General features: G+C 43.7%; 1 protein-coding gene across 4 annotated transcripts in view; it reads right to left on the reverse strand.

Annotated features, from left to right (window-relative positions):
* Nucleotides 1–13,754: 13,754 nt before the first annotated feature.
* Nucleotides 13,755–24,095, reverse strand: part of SFMBT2 (Scm like with four mbt domains 2) — a 201,255-nt gene continuing 190,914 nt past the window's right edge. For all 4 annotated transcript variants that reach the window (XM_045588599.1, XM_045588594.1, XM_036461294.2 and 1 more), the window contains 4 exons: nucleotides 23,250–23,416; nucleotides 22,430–22,699; nucleotides 21,159–21,287; nucleotides 13,755–14,131 (listed from right to left, as the gene is read on the reverse strand). In XM_045588599.1, coding sequence (XP_045444555.1) covers nucleotides 13,991–14,131; nucleotides 21,159–21,287; nucleotides 22,430–22,699; nucleotides 23,250–23,416 — 707 coding nt within the window. In that variant the 3' untranslated portion in view covers nucleotides 13,755–13,990. The remainder of the gene's footprint in view (nucleotides 14,132–21,158; nucleotides 21,288–22,429; nucleotides 22,700–23,249; nucleotides 23,417–24,095) is intronic.

A 24,095-nucleotide genomic window follows, 5' to 3' on the forward strand; every position in this document is an offset into this window, starting at 1 on the left:
TTTCCAAGGATCTGACCCAAAGTAAAGATCTCTAAAACTTATCACTCTCTTTTCTCCTAATTGATTATAAATTCTTTGAACACAAGCAAGACCCATGTATTATTCTACTCCATTACACTTAATGCATAGTAGATGCTCAATTAATGAGTGAACCCCATCTCCAGCTTACAACATTTTTGTATTGATACTTTTGTAGAAACTGGCACATAATATCAACTTAATTTTGAATATAATTTTAAATTTTGTCCTAGTGTAGTCACACTCTTTTTGTGGAAGTTTCAAATCTGAGATCTGTCTTTTAAAAATGAACTATTTAATCTCTTTGAGCCTTAGTGTTGACTATCAAATGGCATTTAATAATGCTTAATCATAGTGAAACTGTAAGGTAATTTATGAAAGTTCTCACTACATAACTTAGCACATCCTAGGTATAAATCATTATAGGACTTTATTTCCCATTTTACAGGTGAAGAAATGGGAAAGTAGACAGGTTAATTTACCTGATGCAGGTCATAAAATTAGGAGCAGAACAAGACTAAAAACCATACTTCTATATCCTGATTCACAGTCTTTTCTTTCTCTTGGACTGAAATGATGAAACCAATCTGTATTGAGCCAGGAACCCTGGCTGCAAAGCAAACGTGTGCAAGCACAGATACATCCTCACATGGTAGAGTAATAGTGCGAGCACTCTCATTCTGACTTTGAACAGTTATGAGTAAGCCTTCAATTGAGTAAGAATTGACTCTGATGTGTTTTAACTACTGTCAAAAATAGATCAAAATTTGACTGTCTCAAAAAAAAAAAAAAAAGTGACCACAAATCTCCTGGGTAAATGTCTCCCATTTGTGATCAAATGTGGCCACCTCCCCACTAAGATATTTGCAAAATGAGCAAGAGAGAGGTCCTGAACTCATGGCATGGAACCTAGCTGTAGACATTTGCCTTAGCCATCATCATCTTTAAAATGTTTTAATTTCTTGACAGTATTTATCAATTTGGAGATCTCACCTAAATATTTAGATTTCAGGGTCCCCTTGGAAAATGAAAAGATGAAGCAATGATTGGCCCCAGACTTAGTGACAACCACCTGGAGGACAAGCCCTTCTCAGGAAGGTGACTCCTCTCCTATTTCCCTCCACCATCCCCACCAGCTCACCGCACCCATTCATGTTTCCTGGGTGACCCCTGGAGGCATTTAAATGTTCAGCTCCTTTGTAAGGCCAGTAACAAGGGCTGGGACCTGGTACAGTGACTTGAGAAGCACAAACTTCTCTGCTACAGCCTAAACCGTGTTGTACACACCTCAGCTCTGTTTTCAGTGCACGGCCTGCCTCCCTCTCTCCTCGGGGGCTTCTGCCCTTGTAAGAGCAGTTAGCATGATGCTCTTCTTTTTCCTAATGCACTTAACATGGTGCATCTACTTAACAAGTCTGAAACGTTTTTTGGAGATGAATCAATGTTGTCTTAGGTTCCTCATAAGGAGAATTAGCTTCACATATGCTTAAATGTCTCATAAAATGTTTCCATTTCAGTGTATTCATATGGATTGTTGGGATGGCACAGATTAGCCTGTTTACATAGTAAGGATGCCCTGTTTGAAGTGAGTCAATTGCTAGGTGGCAAATAGCACAAGTGTCTGTGTTTAGACAGTGGGAGAACTTAAATCGCCTATGCCAACAGAGGGGAGAGAATGGATCACTGCTCAAATCTTGGCAGGTAGGAGCATTGTTAGTGTGCGGAATTGACCAAAACAGGCCCATTCTCACACTTACACCACTCCAGCCCCACCCCTCTCAGCTAGGGATTTATGACAAGTCAGAGGGGATAATATGCAAAACAGTTTTTTCAAACCACAAGGTTTTACTACAAGTGAAACTATACAGAAGACACATTTAGAAATGTCAACTTCCTGGGCATTTGGGGAATTGTACCTTAAATGAACCTCATGCCAATATGAATTTTCACATGGGCTAAAACTCTTATTTCTAAATAGCCTGAATAATACAAACATTAGCTTCATTTTCAGAACTTACTCTAATACCATCTGCAGCTTGGAAGACATTGTCTAAAAGAAAGGTAATATCTGAGACACTTTTCGTCAAGATGGCTCTGTAAGTTTAAACCCAGTCACAACTCTGTTCTAAAACACAGACAATGACAGATAAAATAAAATAAAAAAATGATGAGGCATGGCTGAACTAAAAAATAAGGTGAACACTGCTAGTGACCAGAAAAGGTACAGAAACACAAAGTGGTGAGTAGGCTGTAAACTTGCTGGGTTCTGAAGCAAGCTCCAAACATCAGTCATTAGATGCTCTGGTATTGTGGAGTGAAGTGCTCCATAAGAGTTGGGGTGGAGCTAGGCTGAGAGCTTGAAGCTAAGGTCTGTTTAGGCCTTCTCCAACTGTGAAACAAGGCTGACCCTAAAAGGAAGACACAGCTCAAACACGGGAAAGTGAAACAAGCTGACCATTGGCTCAGGGTGTGGCTGAGCAATAGCCCCCGTAGCCCCATGAGATTGAAATGCTCCCTCACGAACAATATGAGACCTGGTTCTGTTCGCTGGTCTATGGGATAGATAGAACATGCAGAGCCAGTAATTTGATAAGCAGAAGAAGGTAAATAAATAAAGCACATACTTCCCATTAAAAATAAACCAAAATTCCAAAGCCATAAAAATAATGTAATGCTAAAAATAAAATAAAAAAGATTCAGGATGGAAATTCCTTTCAGCTGAGTTCACAGAAGATTCTGGATAGAATATTAGCATATACAAATCAATAGAGTTCACAGGAATAGTGAACAAAATATACTAAAAAAAAAAAAGGGTAGCCAAAAATTATAAAATGTATAGGGAATATATTTAACAAAATATGCATACAGCTTCTATGAAGAAAGATATCTCAACCTTATTGAAGGAATTATAAAAGACATGAGTAAAGAAAGACATTATCTTCTGGTTTGAAAGGTTCAACAGAATAAAAGAAGTCAATGTTCTCCAAATTTTCCCATAAATTTAATGCATTTCTAATCAATATCCTAATAGAGTTTTCTATGGAATTCAACAAGTTATGCCTAAAGTGCATGATGAAGAACAATAGGTCAAAAATAGCCAAGATGATTTTAAAGAATAACATAGGGAGATTTTTCCAAATATCAAGAGTTATTACGAAGCCATTAGAATTCATGCAGCAGTAGGGTCCCTCGGCCTGGCCTGTGGGATCAGGCTGAAATCAGCATCTGACATCCCCAAGACATCCCAGATTGCAAAAGGGTACAGGCCAAGCCAAAGAACTCCACTGGTGCATGCTCAGGGCTGGGGAGGGACACGGGAGGTTGGCCAACTGGAGAGTGATGGCAGGAGGGTTCCAGGGCCTATCTGGCCCATCTCACTCAGTCCCAATGAGCCAGACCCCAGCAGCAAGCTAACCTACTTGTCGAAGCACCTGCCCCTTGGTGGTCAGTGCACATCATAGTGAGCGGTTGAGGGCCTTCGTATATCATTAGCATATTATGCTTTGATTGATTGAACATACAACTGGATGACCATACACTTAGCATATTAGGCTTTTATTACTAGTATATAAGATAAAACATAGTGTGGTATGGTAAAGGATAGTGGTCGGCAAACCACAGCTCACAAGCCACATGCAGCTCTTTGGTCCATTGAATGTAGCTCTTCCACAAAATACCATGTGGGTGTGCACATACAGTGCAATTGAAACTTCCTGACCCATATGCAGAAATTGGCTTTTGGCCTGGGCGAGTCTATTTTGAAAAAGTGGCATTAGAACAAACACTCAAGGGACAAAAGAGCCACATGAGGCTCACAAGCCGAGGTTTGCTGACCACTGGTATAGGGATAGACAAACAGACCAATGAAACAGACTATGTAGCCAAACACAAACCCACACATATAGGCAAAGGTGAAATGTGACACAGGTGGGTGAATGGCAGGTCACTGGGGAAAGGATAGATTTCTCCAATCATAACGGGACAACTGAGCAGCCTCCTGCCATCCATTACCATAACTTTTCCATACCCATCCAGTTGGCAGTGATTAAAAACACTGGGGAGGATGTGAGGCAGAGGTGACTTCCATGGCAGGAGTGAAGCACTGAAGATACCAACCAAAATACATGTGTCCCCTCAAAAAAATGTATGCACACTTAGAATGATTATAAACTTAGCGTTTATTAACATAGAGTATATTTGAAAAATGTAAAAGAAGCTACAGAAATAAATAATTTTTTGTCAATGCTTATTTTCAAGCTGATGATCGGTCTGGTCCAGGTACTACTGATAATGCAAATCAATGAAATTGCAAACATTGAGAATCATTTTGTTAGTTATTTGTGTGCCTTCAATTTGATTGTTGCTATTTTTGTACCATAAACTTTATCTTCTATGTATCCCCATAAAAATGTTGGGTGGCACTTTAGAATACATTTTCTTTGTTCATAGTCTGACTTCACCCACTATTTCAAATCAGTTAACCTGAAAAGAAGTGAAAATTAAGTGAGTTATCAGCTGTTAAAGTGTGTACACATCTTTTGGGACACTCTATATATGTACATTCTAGAGAGATTGGACAAAGTCAAACTGACTAACTTTTAAAATAAAATATAAGAAACCATCATAATGTTTTGAGAGTAGAAGAATTTTCTTAAACAAGAGAATAAAAGCAATAATCATAAAGCTAGAAATAATATATTGAAATAAATTAAAATTAAAACTTTCCTGAATTACAAAGGACAAAATAAGTAACAGGTCAAGAACAATGTAGAGAAACACATTTGTAACATAAGCAGTTGAATTTAAAGTTAAGAAGTTACCTTTAAAAACTCTTATAAATCAGAAAAAAAGATGGAAAAGAAGGAGAAATAATGAGGATCTGTATAGGTTATGAACAGGCAATTCACAAAGAAAACATAAATGGCCAGCAAGCATATGAAAAGATGGTAAACTTTACTAATGATTAGGGAAATGCAATCAAAACTCTTGAGTTAGCATTTCCACACTCAACAGACTGACAATAATAAAAAACTCTGCCAAGTGTGGGCAGGGATGTGGAGCAGGGTAACTCCTACACACGCCTGGCAGGAGTACAAACTGGAACCGCTGCCTGAGACGCCCCTGGCACCTCCAGGGCAGCCCTCCTCAGAGACACTGCTACCTAAGTGCACAGAACTACCGTATTTTTCGGACCATAAGACGCTCCGGACCATAAGACGCACCAGTTTTTAGAGAACGGAAATGAAGAAAAAAAGATTCTGAAACAAATAGTGTCCTAAAATATTTTATGTGCATTAAAACCCAACATCACAGTCATAAACACATGTAATCAACCCTGTAAAATAAACAGCAGCATTTAGAACCATTTTAGAGCCGGGCAAGCACACAGAGACCACACAGAGCCGGGCAAGTAAAAAAACTTTTTTTTTAAAGTATATGTGTAGGCTATATTTGGACCATAAGACGCAGGGACTTTTCCCCCCCACTTCTGGGGGGAAAAAAGTGCGTCTTATGGTCCGAAAAATATGGTAACTGCAAGAAAATCTTCATGGCAACATTTTTTTAAAATAGCAGAAAAACTGAGAACTTAAAGATCCAATAGTGTGAGAGTGCACAAGTAAATCATGATGTATTCCACTGAATTTATGCAGCAGTAAAAATAATGAAGAACAAATACTAACATGCAAAATTCTCATAAAAATAATATTAAGCAAAAAAAGCAAATTGCAATATGATGCAAGTAGCACAACACCTCACTATGTAGAAGACCCATAAAACAATGGTGTACATTATGATGGTTATATGATGTCTAGAAACAGAACATACTGTAATCAGAATTGCTGTTACACCTGGGACAAGAGGGAAGATTGGAGAGTCAGCTCAAAGATAAAGGAGATTTCAATACCATCTGTAAGATTTTATAAAATATATAAATCCAAAGTAAATATGGCAAAACAATATTTTCCAAAGCTGGGTGTAACATTAGTTATGTTGAATTATTTAAAAATTATTGAAATAAAAGTTTATTTTAAATATTGAAACATTTTTTAAAAATCCTAATATTTAAAAAGCCAGAGGCCGTCATAACCAAAACAACCAGATGGACAACTGAACAGCAGGCTGAATGGGGTGACCCAGGCCAGCAGGGGGGTTAGTAAGGGAAGACCAAATGACTGAATAGCAGGCTGCATAGAGCAACCAGGCAGGCAGGGGGGAAGTTGGGGGCAACCAGGCCAGTGGTGGGAGGGCAGTTGGGGACAACTAGGCCAGTGAGGGGAGCATTGGGGGCAACCAGGCAGACAGGAAAGTGAGCAGTTGGGACCCAGCAGTCCCAGATTGTGAGGGATGTTCCAGATTGGAGAGGGTGCAGGCTGGATGAGGGGATACCTCTCATGCACAAATTTCATGCACCAGGCCTCTAGTTATATATATATACACATGAACTCCACCCAGAGAACATTACAAAATAAGTTAGTGAAAAAAAACTTAAATGATATGAACAGTTTGACTTTAATATTGTGTTATAAATATACATGGAAATATGATAAAGTGGTAGTTGATCATAATGAGTCAATTTAATAACTGCCCTTTATTTTCCCAAATTGACTACAATACACCCATATTACTTCAATAACCAGGAAGAATATTTTATACTTGTATTTACAACCCATGCTTTAAATTCTAAAAGGATTCCTATCATGAGCAGTGCCAAAGGCTCTAGATGACAGCTGGATTTCACTAGAATATTTTGTCGTTATTATTTCCACATAGTATATGAAGCATAATAATGGCTGCCCCGTCTCAGACTAGCTCCCTAGAAAACAAGGTTCCAAGCTGATTCTTTGGTGGTGGGATCCCAGGCTGAGGAAAGTTAGGGGCAAGTCAATGCAAAGCAGTTCATTGGAGAGCTGGCCATGTTCCACAGGTAGCTGTTCAGAGCGGGGGGAGTCTCTGGACAGACTCTCCACTCCACCGCATGGAGAAAGTCCATCTATGCGGCATGGCAGAGGAGTTTATTCTCTGGCCACGTCCTTGATCAAAGTTTGTCCAGGAGACATGAACTTCCTGGCACCTCCAAGTTCTGTCACCCAAAGCAGCCACATTCCACAGCCCAAGGCTCCATCAGAGTCCAGAAAGGATGGGAGGAGTTGAAGCTTTGATGAGCCCAGTACAATGGTTGAGTGCCAGGGTGCTTGTGGTGGCCTCTAGGATAAGCATCAGCTGGTGTGCAGGAGCCAGCCATTACCTTGGGGAAGGAAGACAGCAGGGGGCGATGGGAGATGAAGCAGCAGCCACGTGGCTGGGCTGTCCACAAAGGAGCTGCACAGTGGGGAGGCCAGGGATGCTGAGCCAGTCTGGGAAAGTGCCTTCAGCGACTCAACACTGAGTCCCAGTGCCAGTCAGATGCACTCACTCTCTGTGACATCCTACCCTCACACGCGGAGAACAGGTGCCTCACCTTTTTTCCCAAGAGCAGAAGGAAGCACAAGTCGATGTCCCTGAAAATTGCATTCAAGGGGGAAAAACCAGCCCTGATTGACATATGTATCCATTACATCTCCAATGCCTGACTTCTTCAATACTAGGACAAGGACGTTCTGGAATTCCCGACTTGTTCACTGTAAGCCAACATCAGAGGACCATCCCAGGTAATCCATTGCCTGGCTCCACGTAGTCCATACAAAAATATTGAATCCCAAGTTATGGGTAAATGCCCAATTTCTCGAATTTCCCACATCGTCTTCTATACTGTCCCCTTGGTCTAATAGCCTCAGTTACTCCCATGTACATTCCCCAGCATCTGCAGGGACATTAGCCACATCCTGTAATCCCCTCAGTGTGTGAACTGTCCTCTCAAGATGGGGGTTTGTAATTCCCAGCTCAGGTGGTGCTGAGACCAGTCTGGAGAAGCAATGGGGTTGGGGGGGGGGGGGGGAGAACACGACACACCTTGAGAATAATGAATTTTGCAAAGCACCTGCATCTGGTGGAGTAGTTCTGTGGTGTTCAGGCAAGAAAGGTTCTGAAAAAGTGTTTTACTGTTGTTATTTTGCTTTATTATATAGCCTTTTAAATTTCTTTGTTATCAAAGACCTTCATTACAAATAGAAATACAATAGTCGTATGTACTTATGCATATAACCCTTGCCTGATTTGTTTCTAATATATTTTGAGAAAATGAACAATATGCTTCCCATTTTTGTTTGTTCTCTGAGGATTTCTTTTTGTTATTAAGGTTTTACTAAGAGAAATAGCTTCCATGATTAAAAATGAAACCAAGATTTCTATATGCAGGACTTGTCAGCGAGTCAACATATATTAATAGGCTTGTGAATGTCTGCAGTCGGGAGGAGAAATTGTGCAGGATCCTGCTACCTCCTTTCCCTGAATGCCTCCTGCCCTGGTTCACCTTCCCTCTGTCTCTAGGCAGTTACCTGAGTCAGTATGGCAGAGGGGGCAGAGAGGGCAGAAGCATGACCCGCCTCTGAGAGCCCCCGTGACAGGACAATGACAAAGGGACCTCTTCCTCTTCCAACAGAGACACCGGAGACTCAGTCGTGACATTTAAGGGCAATGATAAGTACAAATGTGGTGATTACCGTTCTCACAGACATAAAGCAGTGCTTGTCCTAATGCACCAGGTAACCATAGAGCAACTGCAATCACTGAAACAGGGGAAGCTAGAGGAGAGCATGTGAGGGATAGAATAATGTTTCAATGAAAAGAGCACACTCGGGCTCTTAGAATAAAACGTTGCAGAGCTAGTTAGCATGTGACCCTGAAAGTTAACATAGGATTTTGAGAGCCACGGTTATTAAAACTCTGTCACATCTGTTTTAGCACACAGCAAAACAAAAAATTAATTCTAACACAAATCTGAAAAATAACTAATAACCTTCAACACAAAGACACAAACATCACCATAGAATTTATTTGTACTTTATTAACAATGTGGCTTACATTTTTTTTTCAAGTAAAAAGGGTTTTTGTCATTGAGAATAAAAATTAAAATATAACTCTGATATAGATTTTCATTTATTTACATGAAAACATATATACAGAATACAATCTTACAATGAACCAACAGCATGCTCTTTTGTCCCGCAAATCTCAAAAGTAAAGAAACCGCAATTTTCCCTGTTATGCACTGAAACATACACAAGATAGATGACTCAAATTTCAACACAAACTCTTCAAACGGGAATGCAAAACAGGGAAAGGGCTTTCGACATTCACGACTAGGGACAGTTTATGCTTCCAGATACCATGCTAGCTTCCATTTGAACAGCAAATGAGATCATTACTTTTTCTGTCATTTAAGGAATGTTGCCTCCAATTTCCCATCATAAAGTGGTTTCCAGCCTGCCCCCAAACTTCCCTTTCTCCTCTATGCTGCTCTTTGGCGCACAGAAAGCACCACTCTGCTTGGTGTTGTGACTAGATCTCCGTATTCACTGGTACCAAATCCTGGCCATTGAAAACAAAAGCAGTGAGATGTAGAGTCTGCAGCTCAGGACATCGTTCCTATTTATCATCTAAACTAGAGGTGCTTTTAACCCAACCCCAGGTGTCAGCCATTACAAGTTTTATATAAACGAAGTGTGAGAAAATAACCCAATTCGATTTTATCTCATCATGTTTTGAATACTTGTAAATCAACTCTAGTGATAGAAGCTACAAAAATCAATCAACCTTAAGATTCAACCAAGTTAAAGGGAGTCTAGAAATCCCTTGAACAGAAAAGGAGAGAAAATAAATAGGAGAATCATTAAATTTTAACAGTTGCTAGTTAGTTATTGCACCAAAGAGACATGGGCAGTATACATCTCCCTCCAACAAGTTCATCCTTAAAAACAACAGATACCTTACATTACTATTTTTCCCTTCAAATCATTGCACACGCAATCACAGCTTTCTAAAGATAGAACAGAGTACTTGGAGCCTAGGTTTACCATCTTAACCAAAAAGTGACAACAATGTTCAAACCACAACAAAGATTGTACACTACTGTTTCTATCGTCCTATATACAGAAATAAATATAAACGGGTGTTCCACAAAAGAAGTAGGAAAACACCTAGCACTTCCAAAACGAAGGGAGAACCACTCTTAGAAAGGGGCGTCTGGTCTGAGATAAAAGGAAAAGCTCAGAATCTGCCTGATATGACACTCCAAATCCTACGAGACAAACTAGGAAACAGACCAGTCTTCAAAGGCTGATCAACATCAACCTTCTAGAGACTGTAGCAGGGTCAGAGGCGGCAGTGTTCAACTTCTGAGTCGCTTTAATTTATCGAGAAACAAATCAAAGCAAACACAGGAAATCATCCTTCAAATGTGATCAAATAAGCTAAAGCCACCGAACAGCTCTAATGCTCAACCACCGTGAGCCAAACTTTGATCCAACGAACCTAATTTTAAAAGGAATGGGCGAGTTCTTGGTGCTACACAACTCCATGGTGAAGGAAGTGGCCTTTGCCTGCTTTTTTTTTTTGAAAAACACATTAAGTTCTGTTATGCCAGTCATACCCTGCTCTTCTTAGGTCTTTATGTTTACAGTTTTGTGGAGAGTATTTTTCCAACACAGTACAAATAAAGTCAAGAAGTTAGAGGTTGAAACGAGCTCCGTTCGATTTCGAGTGGGATCGCGTGACGATGGGCCTTTATCCTGAAAGACGAGGTGGCATGTCTGCTTCCCACGGCATGTATACACAGGTTCAGACTGTCAGTGTGTGCTGGCCCCGGGGACGGAGGACACGCGTCCCAGCCACCCCAAGAGGTACGAGCGGCATGGTGTGTGCGGGGGTCCGGGTACACAAAGGACAGGACTTTGGTCCCAAAGTATTACCAGAGAGAGAGAAAGGCGAGATCACAGTATCTGGAATGGGCAAGAGAGGGGCGTCGCTTGTAGGAGTGTTTCAATGCAGGGGCTGTGACGGCATTTGGGCGGGGTGGTAGCAGGTGTCACATCAGTATTTCCTGCCCTAAGAGACACAGTAACAGCACAGTAAAACATTCCTGGGAGTTGGCCCTATTTCTAAGACAGACGCTGGTGAGAGGCGGCTCATACGGAGAAATGAACACCGCCTTACAGTTCTGTAGCTCAGTTGCTACTGGTGTGAAGTTTATACCCACCACCACAGAAATTCCCAAAGAATCCAAGTTCAGGAGGCCATGGGCAACACTCAGAGCAAAAGCATCTTCTTGATCCTAAAACATTATCTGGGCTCCCAGAAGGGCCAGGGGATGGCATGCGATCACTTCAGGGCGATCACTCAGGCTGGCCTTCTGCCTGTGGTGACAGGTGTGTCCTCCACACACACAAAGCAGAGCACAGATAGAGAGACAGGAAGAGGAGGGTCTTGGGCACCTGGCCCTGCGGGGAGCAGGAAGCGTCCCCAGCAATGGTGGCCAGCTCTTGTCCAAGCTGCCTGGTGGGAGCCTTCCAGCTCCTCTGGGTAGGCGGCTCCAGATACCCCCTCCTCTCCCAGGAAATCTGCTTCAGTGCCGCGCCTCCTCCTGTGTGTCATCTTGGAGAGGGCATGAGAAGGTGACCTTAGTGCTGCAAGCACATTGCTAGGTTTCGGCTGCCACATTCCCTCCTTCTTTCCAGTTTCAAATGCAACAGAAAGAGCTGAGCTTAAAAAGGCCACAGTGAGAGATCAAAAATGAGTCGGCACAGGGAGAATGCCAAGATCTTGAAATGGATACCCTTTCCAATTGCTGGACAGAGTTTAACTCCACAAGACCGAGCATTTAAGGCCAAAAAGCATGTGGCTAAGAAGGCAGGGATGGGAAACCGAGAGGGGGGTCGGAACTTCCACTTAGAAGAGAGAATGGACTGCGAGCCAAGCAAAAATCACCGTGGACATTTCCATCGTCACAACGGTGCTTAAGACAAGGGTCCTTCCGTCAGCGGCCCCCAGGCAAGTGCATTTGCCACAAGTTTAAAACTGGACTGCAGAAATCAGCTACAGGGAGATAAGAATGTCTCAACTGCAAAATACCGTATTTTTCGGACCATAAGATGCACTTTTTCCCCCCCAGAAGTGGGGGGAAAAAGTCCCTGTGTCTTATGGTCCAAATATAGCCTACACATATACTTTAAAAAAATTTTTTTTTACTTGCCCGGCTCTGTGTGGTCTCTGTGTGCTTGCCCAGCTCTAAAATGGTTCTAAATGCTGCTGTTTACTTTACAGGGTTGATTACATGTGTTTATGACTGTGATGTTGGGTTTTAATGCACATAAAATATTTTAGGACACTATTTGTTTCAGAATCTTTTTTTCTTCATTTCCCTTCTCTAAGAACTGGTGCGTCTTATGGTCCGGAGCGTCTTATGGTCTGAAAAATACGGTACTTGTTTTCCATTTTCATCTGGAGCAGTGACAGAATGTTAGTAAGGCTTAGCATTAGTAATCAAACTTTTCCAAATCTGGCAGTCCCTCCTTAAAATGTAGCAGAAGTACGAGCAGCTAACAAGCGCCCTCCCCGGCAACCCCATCCCCTGCCATGTGTTAGTGGAATTGTTGAGACTCTGATCAAAGCAAAAAGGTGAAGGTGATCATAGAGAGAAACGTAATTGAAGGGCATGCAGCCTCTGCCTTTGGTGTTCACTTCTGAACAACTTGGCATTTAAAAAGGTATTGGGGCAACTACCATAACACAACACAATATAGTCCATTTGGGTTTGAACATATATATTGGATCACTCAGGGGGCATGTACATGTGAAGTGTTTGGTACACACAACCAGCCAGTTCTCAGAGTCACAGACCTTTCTTTACCAATTTAATAAAAATTGCCCAAGAAATGTCATAAGAACCTAAAGCCACAGTGAGCTGCAGGACTGATAAGAGTCAAAAGCTCTGAGAACACCTCTTTTCCCCATTTACTCTTTTCCCCATTTTGGCCAATCTAGACTCTTCCCTTAACAGGAGCAGAATGGAGACAGGAAAAGGTGTGCTCACTGCTCCAGTTGTAAGTGTCTCAGCCAATCACTTGGCAGGAGTGATCGCCACCCAAGATCACAGTCATCAGCCATGCCAGGGAAAGACCAGGCCTGACTCCAGGGCAGTGCCCGCTCCGCTGAGGCACTGGCCTATTGTAAAGGAGTGGCCAGGGCCAAGCATGAGAATGGCCTTCAAAGGGAATCCGCTAAGGGCACGTAGCTGGTATATAAGAAGTTTCTCTCGAATCTCTTCCCACTCCTGTGATCTGAAATTAATCTCCACCTTCACTATACAACTCGGCATTTCCCCAGAGACTAAAGGAGTCCCTCCCAGATACAGTCACACTTCAATGAAAATGTGAGAGATATGTGAGATCTCGTAAGAGAACCTGCAAACAGAGGTGTCCATGACTCATGGAAAGTGGTCTCATCGCCAGGACACACCGCCTTCCTTCACCCCCAAACTTCCTAGAAGGCACCTCTGACGGGCGATGCAGGGTCAGCACACCTCTTCACAGCTATGTCCTGAAACATCACCTACAGCTGTGTTTGAGAAACTAGTTGCCACCAAGATCAAACGGCGGTGACAGTCACACATGTACAGATACGAAGAAGCATCTATGAATGCGCCTGAGAATGATTAGAGCAAACACCACCAGCCAGGCAGCCTCCTGGGTCACACTGAAAAGACATCAATGCACCTTCAGGGCCCCATTCATAGGAAGCCGTCTGGTTTGGGGTGGGGGAAAGGTGAGAGGTGGCTGTACAAAGAAGCTCCTCATATCCCACAGTGTCTGACACAGAACTTTAATGTGCACCCTCCAGAGCCACTGCTGTGGTCCTGGTGTGTGCTTTGAACACAGGGACCCATGAAACAGGCTGGGGGTGAAGGAGGTCCTTGGTGCTTCCTGTTTTCCGGTGACTGAATGAACCATCTCACGTCTCCAGTGAAGAATAAAAGTTCCAGTCCTGGACACCTTCCTCAGACACTGCATCACAACGGCCACCTCCACAGAGGGTAGAGTCAGTTGGCATACTGGGCGTAGAAAGCCACTTTAACTCTCTCGATCTGATGGCACAGCTTGATGGCGGGCCCCAGCTTCAGCTCCATGCACTCCTGCACGGTTGGGAGAGTCAGCAGCAGGAGCGCCTGACCATCGATGTCCTGTTGGAAAATAAAGCCAGGTTAGACCCCAGATAGTGAGCACCGAGGGAAGGCCTTGGTCCCAGCAGCCTTCACCCTGGGTCAAGGGCGGGAGGGGCTGCTCTCCTCTCCTCCCTTTCTGGAGAGCGAGGGCAGACAGCAACTTGGCTGGAAGGCTGTCTCATCTCTCCGTTAACACATTCTTTTTGCGAAAAGATAATTTGGCTATTCTGAAATTCACTTCTGAGCAGGTGGGGATGAGGGGCTGTAGCAGGTGAACTGCTGCAGGAATTCTTCCTCCCACGCTCACTGCCCCTTGCAGGGAGAGCACCCTGTGCCCCGAGGCCCCGTACTTCCTAAACTCCACTATGATGTGATCTGGGCACCGGAAAAGGGTTCTGTACTCAAAGAAATGGTCTCCTATCTCACCATCAGAATGGGTGAGAAGATGCTAGAAAAACACACCAGCTACACAGTGCAATTTTCCATAGAGGAAAACACAGGTGTTCAGACACACGGGCACGCACACACCTACACCCACATACCTACATCACTCAGAAGGAAGGGCTACCTGTATTTTTATCTTAATTAGTCCTTCTCCGTCTACACGCAGGGGCCCCACAGTGACAATAACATGTCTGTGATACCGCACAGCTGCAGAAGGAAGGCTCCCTGCAAAGCTTTAGGATCATACCACTGGATATTTCTGCCCCTTCGCCCGATTGGTTCTATAGTAATGGGGTCCATTGACATAGATATTATCTGACTGAGTAACTGAATGTATCTACCATCCCTCTTTCCATTCACCAGGACTCTCTTCATACTCCAGAGGGAATACTGAGGCTCCAGGAGACTGTGGGACCAAGGTCACGACAAAGGTCAGGGAAGGAAGATAGCATAAACCGACACTCAGCACACCAGACTTTCTGCCACAGGGGGAGCAGCGTGCCCAGGTTGCCATAGCCACGGAGACTTAATTGTCATGCAACTAACTGCATGCGTGATCTCAGGCATCACCTGTCAGTGAATGTCACATATGTGCTCATTTCTTTTTCTTTTTAAAAAAATATATTTTATTGAATTTTTTTTTTTACAGAGAAGAAGGGAGAGGGAGAGAGAGTTAGAAACATCAATGAGAGAGAAACATCCATCAGCTGCCTCCTGCACACTCCTCAGTGGGTATGTATCTGCAACTTTGATCAGAATCGAACCTGGGACCCTTGAGTCTGCAGGCCAAAGCTCTATCCACTGAGCCATATGGATTAGGGCTCATTTCTTAAACTAATAGTTTATTTAGCTATCTTGAAAATATCTACAACAACAACAACAAAACCAAAGTGAGTAGGAATGTTAGCCTTAGAAAGACTAATGTTATAAAACTATGTGCAGGAGGCTTAGCCATTAACTTTAATGAAATTAACAGAACAGGATAGAATAGACCTGAACTTATTTTAGAAACTGGAAGCTTTTCTTAAAGATGGAAATTGATGCCAAAAAATTACCTAGTTAGAGACAGCATTGAAACTGGAATCATGTTTTTGTAGTGTTAAACTTTGGAAGGAAAAGTTACAGCTCAGCTTTTAACACCTACATTTAGTTATGACGGCCATCCTTGGGCACAGAAAAACAATTACAATTGAAAATCAGCCCTAACATGTAAATGTAACTCTATATAGACAATTTCAGTGACAGTGGCTGCCATAGGCATGTAACACAGGTAAGTATGGGTTGCCATTCACTCAGCAAGCATTTACTGAGAATCTACTAAGTTCGAGGCATACTCTGACAGTCTCTGGGGGTATCATACTGAACAGAACAGATTGACCGCCCCCTTCCAGGAGACTCTACAAATCTCAAGGGAGGCAGACAAATAAACAGGCCATTATGATATAGAAAAATATGAATGTATGGGCACAGAGCTACAGGTTCAAACTAAATGGCCAAATGAACTAATCTTACGGGAGTCCAGGAAGGCTTCAGAGATTAGGAGATACCTAAACTGAAACCTAAGGGAACAATGGGAATTATTAAGGAATCAAGGAATTAGTAAGATAATAATTCCCTGAGAAACAAGGAAATACAAACTAGGCCCACAATACAATTTAATTTTATAGCCACAAAAACCAAGATCTAACTATACTAAGTGTTGACACAGAAGTGTACTGTAAAGAGGACCCCCTTACACAACTAGCAGAAAGGCACACTGTGTATAAGGAAAAAAATCAACTAAGAGCACAGGAAACACCAAGTTCAGAATAGCATTTACGGCCAGTGGAAATCAAGGGGGCTGTGCCTGGAGTTTACCATAAGAGGTCTCCATTTTGAGGCCACAGTTGGGGGTAGGGGGTGGGAAAAGTCCATTCCCTGTGTTCTGAATTTCAAATGTAGGCAACCTGGATGGGTGGAATCAAGTCCACGTCTTTGAACTTCCCTCTTCAGAGCAGTTAAACGCTTCTCATGGGTCTCACGGGACCCACATGGCGGTCCCTGCACATCTGGGACTAACAGAACTGGGAGAAGTACAGCTGAATTTTGTCTGCAGAGACATTCCTATTTGCAGGAAGATGAAGATTATGGGGTGGGGGTGGGTTAAGGCTGAACTATCTGATTCATTACAGCGATCCTGCACACCAGCATTTTATCTGGGCAAAACTGACAACAACTGGGACGATATCTCAAGTGGGAGCAGCGGTTAAAGCGCAGGCTGTCTGCACTGAGCCCCATCAGGGCCTCTGCTGTCCTCTGGGTTCTCACTTCATTCGCCATCTTCCATGAGGATGTAAAACAGAACTCTAGAATGTTCTTGTTTTGAGAAAAATACGCTACCCAGAATAAAATCAGACCTCTGATTTCCAACACCGAAGTGTCGTGCTGCCTGTTGAAGGCACTAGATTGAGCAGCCTGAACATCGGATTGTTATTAGTATGGGAGAGCAATGGTGGTGGCTACTGTTATCAAATGTGGTTGACCAACATGTCTATCTCATGCTGCAGGCTGCGCATCACCAACGACCATGCAGGGTCCCCACAGATGCGTTGGGGGGCGGGGGGTAAGGGATGGATAAAAAACTGGGCAAAACACACATAAGATCCTGCAAGGAGTCAAGGAATGCGGAGGAACTCCACCTGGCATTTCCTCTCATAAACAGCTGTTGCTCTGGTTTGAAGAAAGGTTTCTTATTTCCATTGATTTTGTAGTAACAGACCTCACAGTTAATTTAATTCTTACAAATGTGCTTTCACATAATTCAGAACTGCTGGCAAATCACTTGTCATGTTCAACACAGAATTAGCACAAATGGACTACTAATTTTTAGAAAATGAAATGTAATGAAATACACTGCGTGAAAGTTATGCTTAGCACATGGCAGAATTAACTTTATTCTTGTTTGATGAAGAGGTCAGTATAGGACATGGCAGTTTCTCAGTGGGAACATTCAAGTCTACTGAAGTAGAAAGAAGAGGGAATAGTCTAAAAGTAAACCTATAAACTATGCTGACAATTTTTTATTAAAATAAATCACTAATCTGGTTCTTTGATTATTCTATGTCTCCCATTCATAAAAAGTGAGTGAATAGGCAAAACTTTTTTGAGTGTTTGTTTAGTTATAGAAGTATGGGGTTTTATTGGTTAATATACATGTGTACAACATGAAATTGCAGAGTATAGATTTTTTAAGCAGTTACCATAATGTTTAAGAATTATAAGGCATGTATTCCAGTAATGGGAAGTTTATAATTTCTACAAATGCTCCTGGTGATTATGATAGTCTCTGAATTTACGACATCCAGAGGAGCGAGCTCACATAGCGATTACCATTCCATGCCCTGTGATTTTTTCACATGCTGGTGCATAGAGACCCTGGGCTCCTTCCAGTTCATCTCAAAATTTGCACGGCACATGGAGTGTCCCTCTGGAGACCTCACCAATCACAGCCGTGGCATTCCCACTCAAAGATGATAGAACAAATTAGTAAAAATTAGTAATTAAAGGTCTGATTGAACAAGAAAGGACTCAAGTGCCCCTGTGTTTCAGATAGCACAGCGGGGTAACAGCCTTTTATTATGACAGGCAAAATGGCCTATTGTGGAATTTGAAATTAATAGGAATGAGGCTATTATCAATTAAAGTCCACCTATTTTTCCTTTTACATGAGAAATAAGTAGGTATGTAGAGTCAAGCTTTTAACTGATGTGAGAAAAGCACCTGAAGGGAGGGCCCTGCCCATTGCTTGGCGCTAGAAGTGGCAACCTGCCAGGAACACTTCACGTCTTAGAAGCCTTAGCCTGGGAAGGCATGGAGCTTTCAAAGATGCTGTTATAAGCAGGCCTTAGAAGCATTAAAGTAAAAAAGACTCAGCATACGTTATACTTGAGCCTTCTCCCCAAATCAGCTTTGTTTTCACTTGTTTATTACTAGAAACTTGTAAAAGGAATCAACGCATGAGCCAGTTAACCTTTCACAGCGCAAATGGTCTCAAGCTTCATGGATAACCTGGCATCCTGGTGGGAGAAACTCTGCCCTCTGATCTGTGTTAGGACCAATTGAAAAACATTTATCAGTTAAAGACTAGAGAGACATACACTGAGTGGCCAGATTATTATGATCTCTGAATGCATAATAATCTGACCACTCAGTGTATATCCTATATATAATAAAAGGCTAATATGCAAACTGTCCTCTCGACCAGAAGTTCGACCAGCAGGCAGGCCAGCCAACTGCCCATGTCCCCTCCCGCTGGCCAGGCTGGCCGGACCCCGCCCATGCACGAATTCATGCACTGGGCCTCTAATAGACACACACACCACACACACACACACACACACACACACACACACACACACACATATAATACACACACACACACACACACACACACACACACACATATATACATACATATATATGTGTGTGAATATATATATTCACACACACACACATATTGAGTGGCATATTATTATGCATTCAGAGATCATAATAATCTGGCCACTCAGTGTATTTTTCATTTATGAGTTATAGTCATCTCATCTGTTAGATTTGGACCTAAAATAAAACAAAAAGAAAACTTTAGACTAATAGAGAAGGCTACATTTCCCATATGCCTTTTGACTATGGAGGTTCCATCAGTATATGTCTCCCATCCAAGTACTAACCAGGCCCGACCCTGCTTAGCTTCCGAGATCAGACGAGATCGGGCGCGTTCAGGGTGGTATGGCCGTAGACCCATCAGTATATGTCGAGTGTGCACATATGAATGAGTAGATACATGTTACACCATCATGTTTTATACCTGCACTTGTCATGTATTCAAATGCAATGCTTTTAGCAAGATTTCAAAGTTCTGCTGTATTTTCATTCTCAAAACAGAGACATAGCTGATCAGCATGCTGCAAGTCAAAAAAAGTCCTAACATTTCTTGTAATTCTCTCTCTTTTCTGTCTGTGTGTTTTAATAAAGAGACATGCTCATTAGGCAGGTTCCTTGTGTCTACGGAAGAAGCTTTTTTCTACCTGCCTGCTTTTAAGTGTCACCCAGAGAGGAAATGCAGTCAGACAGCTGGGAGGTAACCTTGTCCTCTCACCACCATTCATTCATTCATTCATTCATTCATTTTTCATTCATTCAGGGTGCACGCATGGTTGTCTATACAAGACTTTCGTGGTCAATCAGAGACCTTTAAACATTAAGCACTCCTCTCCCCTGGGAGGAGCTGGGAACCACAGTTATTTGCTTTTCACAAGTCATTGCCGCATTATGGTGAACTTGGGAGGAAAGCTGAGAAATTCACTGGGAGCATGAGAAATAAGAGGCCTTTCTTTTTTTCTTCCTGATTTATTGCTCGAATTGCCCCTTTTCTAAACTATTGGTTTGTTTGATCTAAAAAAAGACTGGATAGACATATTTTTAATTTACTTTATGGAAAACTTTAAGAAAAATAGACAGGGTCTTGAGTGACATATATTTACATTGTGACACAATGCAAGAAATTTTAGCAGATTAAGCAAACCCAGCAGAGCACGCACCACAGGCTTAAACTTGAACTTTTTATATGAGGCCAGTGAGAAGTCTGCAAGGAGGCATGGGTTTAGAGAGTACCAATTTGTTCACATATTAATTTGAGGGAAAATATAAATAAAAACCATCCTTTCCTATGGTTCATCATGGCGCATCTTACATTTTAGCGCGTTACAATCACCTCATCTGCTAAATTTAAAATTCCTATAAGATATAGATTGCATCACTTGTTTTTGTGTTTATCCATCACTAGCACAATACCCACCTGACATACTATGGGCTTTAAAATATTTTCCCAAGCCAAAGGGAAGCAAGGAAGAAAACAGTGTTGAAAGCAGCATGAAGAAAAGCAAAATGTATAGAAAATTACTTCTGGAAAAAACTGACGTGTCATATCTTTCCCTATTTCTCCCACTAAACATAAAGAAAAGCCCTAGATGTTATAAACAAACAAACTTCAGAAGAATTTGAAGGTGGAGAGAGGCAGACCCGCTGGGACTGCGGGACCCAAGATATGGCTTGGGGGTGAGTGCTCTGGGTTTTCTTTCTTTGGCTCCTATACCCAAAGCTTATTGCTAAAGAAGCTGGGGACCCAGAAATGCCAATGGGCATAGATGGCCAGAGGCCCAACAGAGACCTGCTCCCTCTAGCCAGAGGACTGGGGAATGGGTGGCCTGGAGAGACAAAACCTTTCAGACAACAGCTGCTCCCCTGCGGAACAAAGCGGCCCAGGCACCATCACCAGCACAGGTGGCGCCAGGTCCCCACCCCCAGAAGTGGGGTATCTAAGAAGGTCACGTGGAGAGTCCAGACTGCCATCTCCACTTGGCCACAAAGAATCCTCCAAGGAGGTGTTGGTGAAGACCATATGTGGATCTCAGACTTCTGCCCCCCCCCCCCCCCCACAGAAGTAATGAAGACGTGCCCCTTCTCTTACCAAAGCTGTGTCTCAGGATGCCAGTTAAAACAGAGAGTTAATTGAGAGCCAGAGTCTCATAATACAAACAGCAAGTACACCACAGAGCCACCGTACCTGTTCCTGAAAAATCTTGGCCAAGGGGGCGCAGTCTGTCAGTTTGATGAACCGCACCACGTCGGTCACCGTCCACTCTAGCGGGTTGCTCTCCAGAATGAGCCGCTCCTCCTCCTCCTGCTTTGTTTCCTGTGGAGATGGGGGAAGAGGGAGGTCATTGTATCACTGCATGGGCGGTGGGGTCCTTTAACCCTTTCTGGACCCTGAGGGGATTCCCCGTAAAGTCGCTCATAACTCGCCAGGACAAGCCACAGAGACTTCCTGGGGACCTTCTTAGCAACTCACCTGGGTTATGACTGCCTCCAGTGATGTGTGTGCCTTTAGAGCAGACGTCCTCAAACTTTTTAAAGTGGGGGCCAGATCACGGTCCCTCAGAGAGCTGGAGGGCCGGACTATATGAACTACTAATTCCTACTGTAACACCTCGGCTGTGCTCACTGCCCAAAAAACCTGGCGGGCTGGATCAGACTCCTCTGTGGGCCGCATGTGGCCCGCGGGCCGTAGTTTGAAGACGCCTGCTTTAGAGTAAGGTGACCAGACGTCCCACTTTTGTCGGGACAGTCCCGATTTTTAACAATTTGTCCCGAGTCCCGAGGCATTTTAAAAAAGTCCCGATTTTTGGAAAGAATCGGGACTTTTTTAAAATGCCTCGGGACGCGGGACAAATTGTTAAAAATCGGGACTGTCCCGACAAAAGTGGGACGTCTGGTCACCTTACTTTAGAGGGAAAATATTTTTTAAAGGGAATGATAACAGCTGTGGAATCCCATGTTCAGGAAAACTTGGGACAGCTGACCGAATAGGAGAAATGAATGACAAGGGGCATCTGCAAATGTACACAAGACAGTGAGCTGCTCCCCCATTTGTTTGGGGGACAATGGTATCAGTGACCTGTTGGCTGATCATCTGGCACCCGTGGGCTTAGGGGAGACCCACCAGGCTGATTTACTATTTTATGGCATCATAGAGCACCCTATAAAGGGAACGTCTAGTGTTCAATGGGGCCTTGAGGGCTTCTGTCTGTGCTCCTGAAAGAATTCTTGGTGGTTTTAAAGCCTTCCTTCAGAACTCCAATCTGATGCTCACTGACCCACTCAGTCAAGCCATGAAATCACCATGCCTCTTGCCCTTGACTTAGAATTAGGCTGGAGCCATGCTAGTGTTTTTAGTATTTTAAACAGGTGCCCCAAAATATAGGTCAGGAACTATAATGCATTTTCTTCTTCAACACTCTGCCTGGACAAGCCAGTTCCTGGGCCCACGTGCTTTACCTGTGCTGTGTCCTTGTCCTGGCCGGTTGCCGGGCCCTTGTCGCCGCCCTCGGCGCAGGAGGTGGCCTGCGCTCTCCGGCCCCTTCTCGTCCTTTCCATGGGCAGCCGAGGCTCAGGCTCAGAGCTGCTCCTCAGGGTGACGGCCCTCCGGGGCCTGGCAGAGGGGACCTCGGCCAACGAGGTGTCTATCTGGTCATCCCGCAGCTCAGAGCCGGTTTCCTCGCTCCCTGTGTCATCATCCAAGGCATCCGCATCCTCCTCCTCACTTTCCTAGGAAGGGGAGAAACATGGGGATGGAGTTACATGAGAGGAGCCTTCATGAACACAAGAGGCTGGGCTCTACCCCGAGGTCTTTCCCGTCCAGGTGGCCCTGAGGACCAATCTGCAGGTCCCAGTGGCAGCCCTTCACCAGATGGAGCAGCTGACAATCGATTCTAAATCAACAAATGAGAGCCGAAACCGGTTTAGCTCAGTGGATAGAGCGTCGGCCTGTGGACTGGAAGGTCCCAGGTTCAATTCCGGTCAAGGGCATGATTGTGGGCACATCCCCAGTAAGGGGTGTGCAAGAGGCAGCTGGTCAATGATTCTTTCTCATCAATGTTTCTAACTCTCTATCCCTCTCTCTTCCTCTCTGAAAAAAAAAAAAAAAAATCAATAAAATATATTTAAAAAACAAAACAACAACAACAAAAAAATGAGGAGGAGGGTGCTTGTATCTCATGTGTCCAACCATTCCGATCAGACTTCACTGAGGCCATCGCTCTTGCCCCCAGGCCCTGCGTCCCAGTGCAGAGCTGGGAGGTGCTCCGGGTGAACATACCTCCCCCGAGCCTACTGCAAAGTCCACGGTAGAAGACCTCCGTTTCTTCTGCACAAAAATGGATTTTCGCCGTTTCCTACGCCTGGCTGGTTTAGGGTGTCCACTTTCAATGCTGCTTTCCCCAATTGGGGGCTTAATGATCTTCTTTCTCTTTCCATAATAATAGGCTACAAGGAGAGAGAAAAGAGAGGAGATTTAAAGTGCTTTTTTAAAAGGCTACACACACATATGTACATGCATGGACATAGAGTGCGGGGCAAGAGGGCGGTGGGAGAAGATTCCTACGATTCGTCCATGAGTGACCGTGTAGGCAGCATGAAATGGGGAGATATATATCACATAGGAAATGCACACTCTGAATAGTGTTTCAAGCATGTTCAGGTTCCTGACACACCAGGTGACAAATCCCATCGGGATGGGGCCCATGGAGCACCGACCGTGCCTGTGGGTCCTGGAACATGGGCCGGCAGAACAAACTCCCAGGTCACTGTGACGGGGGTGCAGACACCCCTTGGATTAGACACAACTGAGGCAGACACGGACAGAGCAGAAGCCAGGACCAGAGAGCCTTCAGAGCTTGTGCTGTCCGCGGTGCAGAGGCAAGACCAGAGCAGAGGCAGGACAGGGCCCAGGGAGGCCAGCGCGAGAAGGAGAGGTCACCAATTGGTGGGGAGATAGAAGAGGCAAGTGCCGAGGGGAGAACATCCTGCCGGGAAGAGGTCAAAGCAAAGGCGTGGGCCTTGGTAGCTACTCTCCCAGGCCAGGTGGAGAAGCAGAGTCAGGAGCACAAAAAGCGAAGAGTGCTCTGCCCCTTCAAACTGCTCCTGTCTGAAGGAAGTAGTATCA

Source organism: Pipistrellus kuhlii, unplaced genomic scaffold (assembly GCF_014108245.1).
Source record: "Pipistrellus kuhlii isolate mPipKuh1 unplaced genomic scaffold, mPipKuh1.p scaffold_m20_p_1, whole genome shotgun sequence".
NCBI lineage: Eukaryota > Metazoa > Chordata > Mammalia > Chiroptera > Vespertilionidae > Pipistrellus > Pipistrellus kuhlii.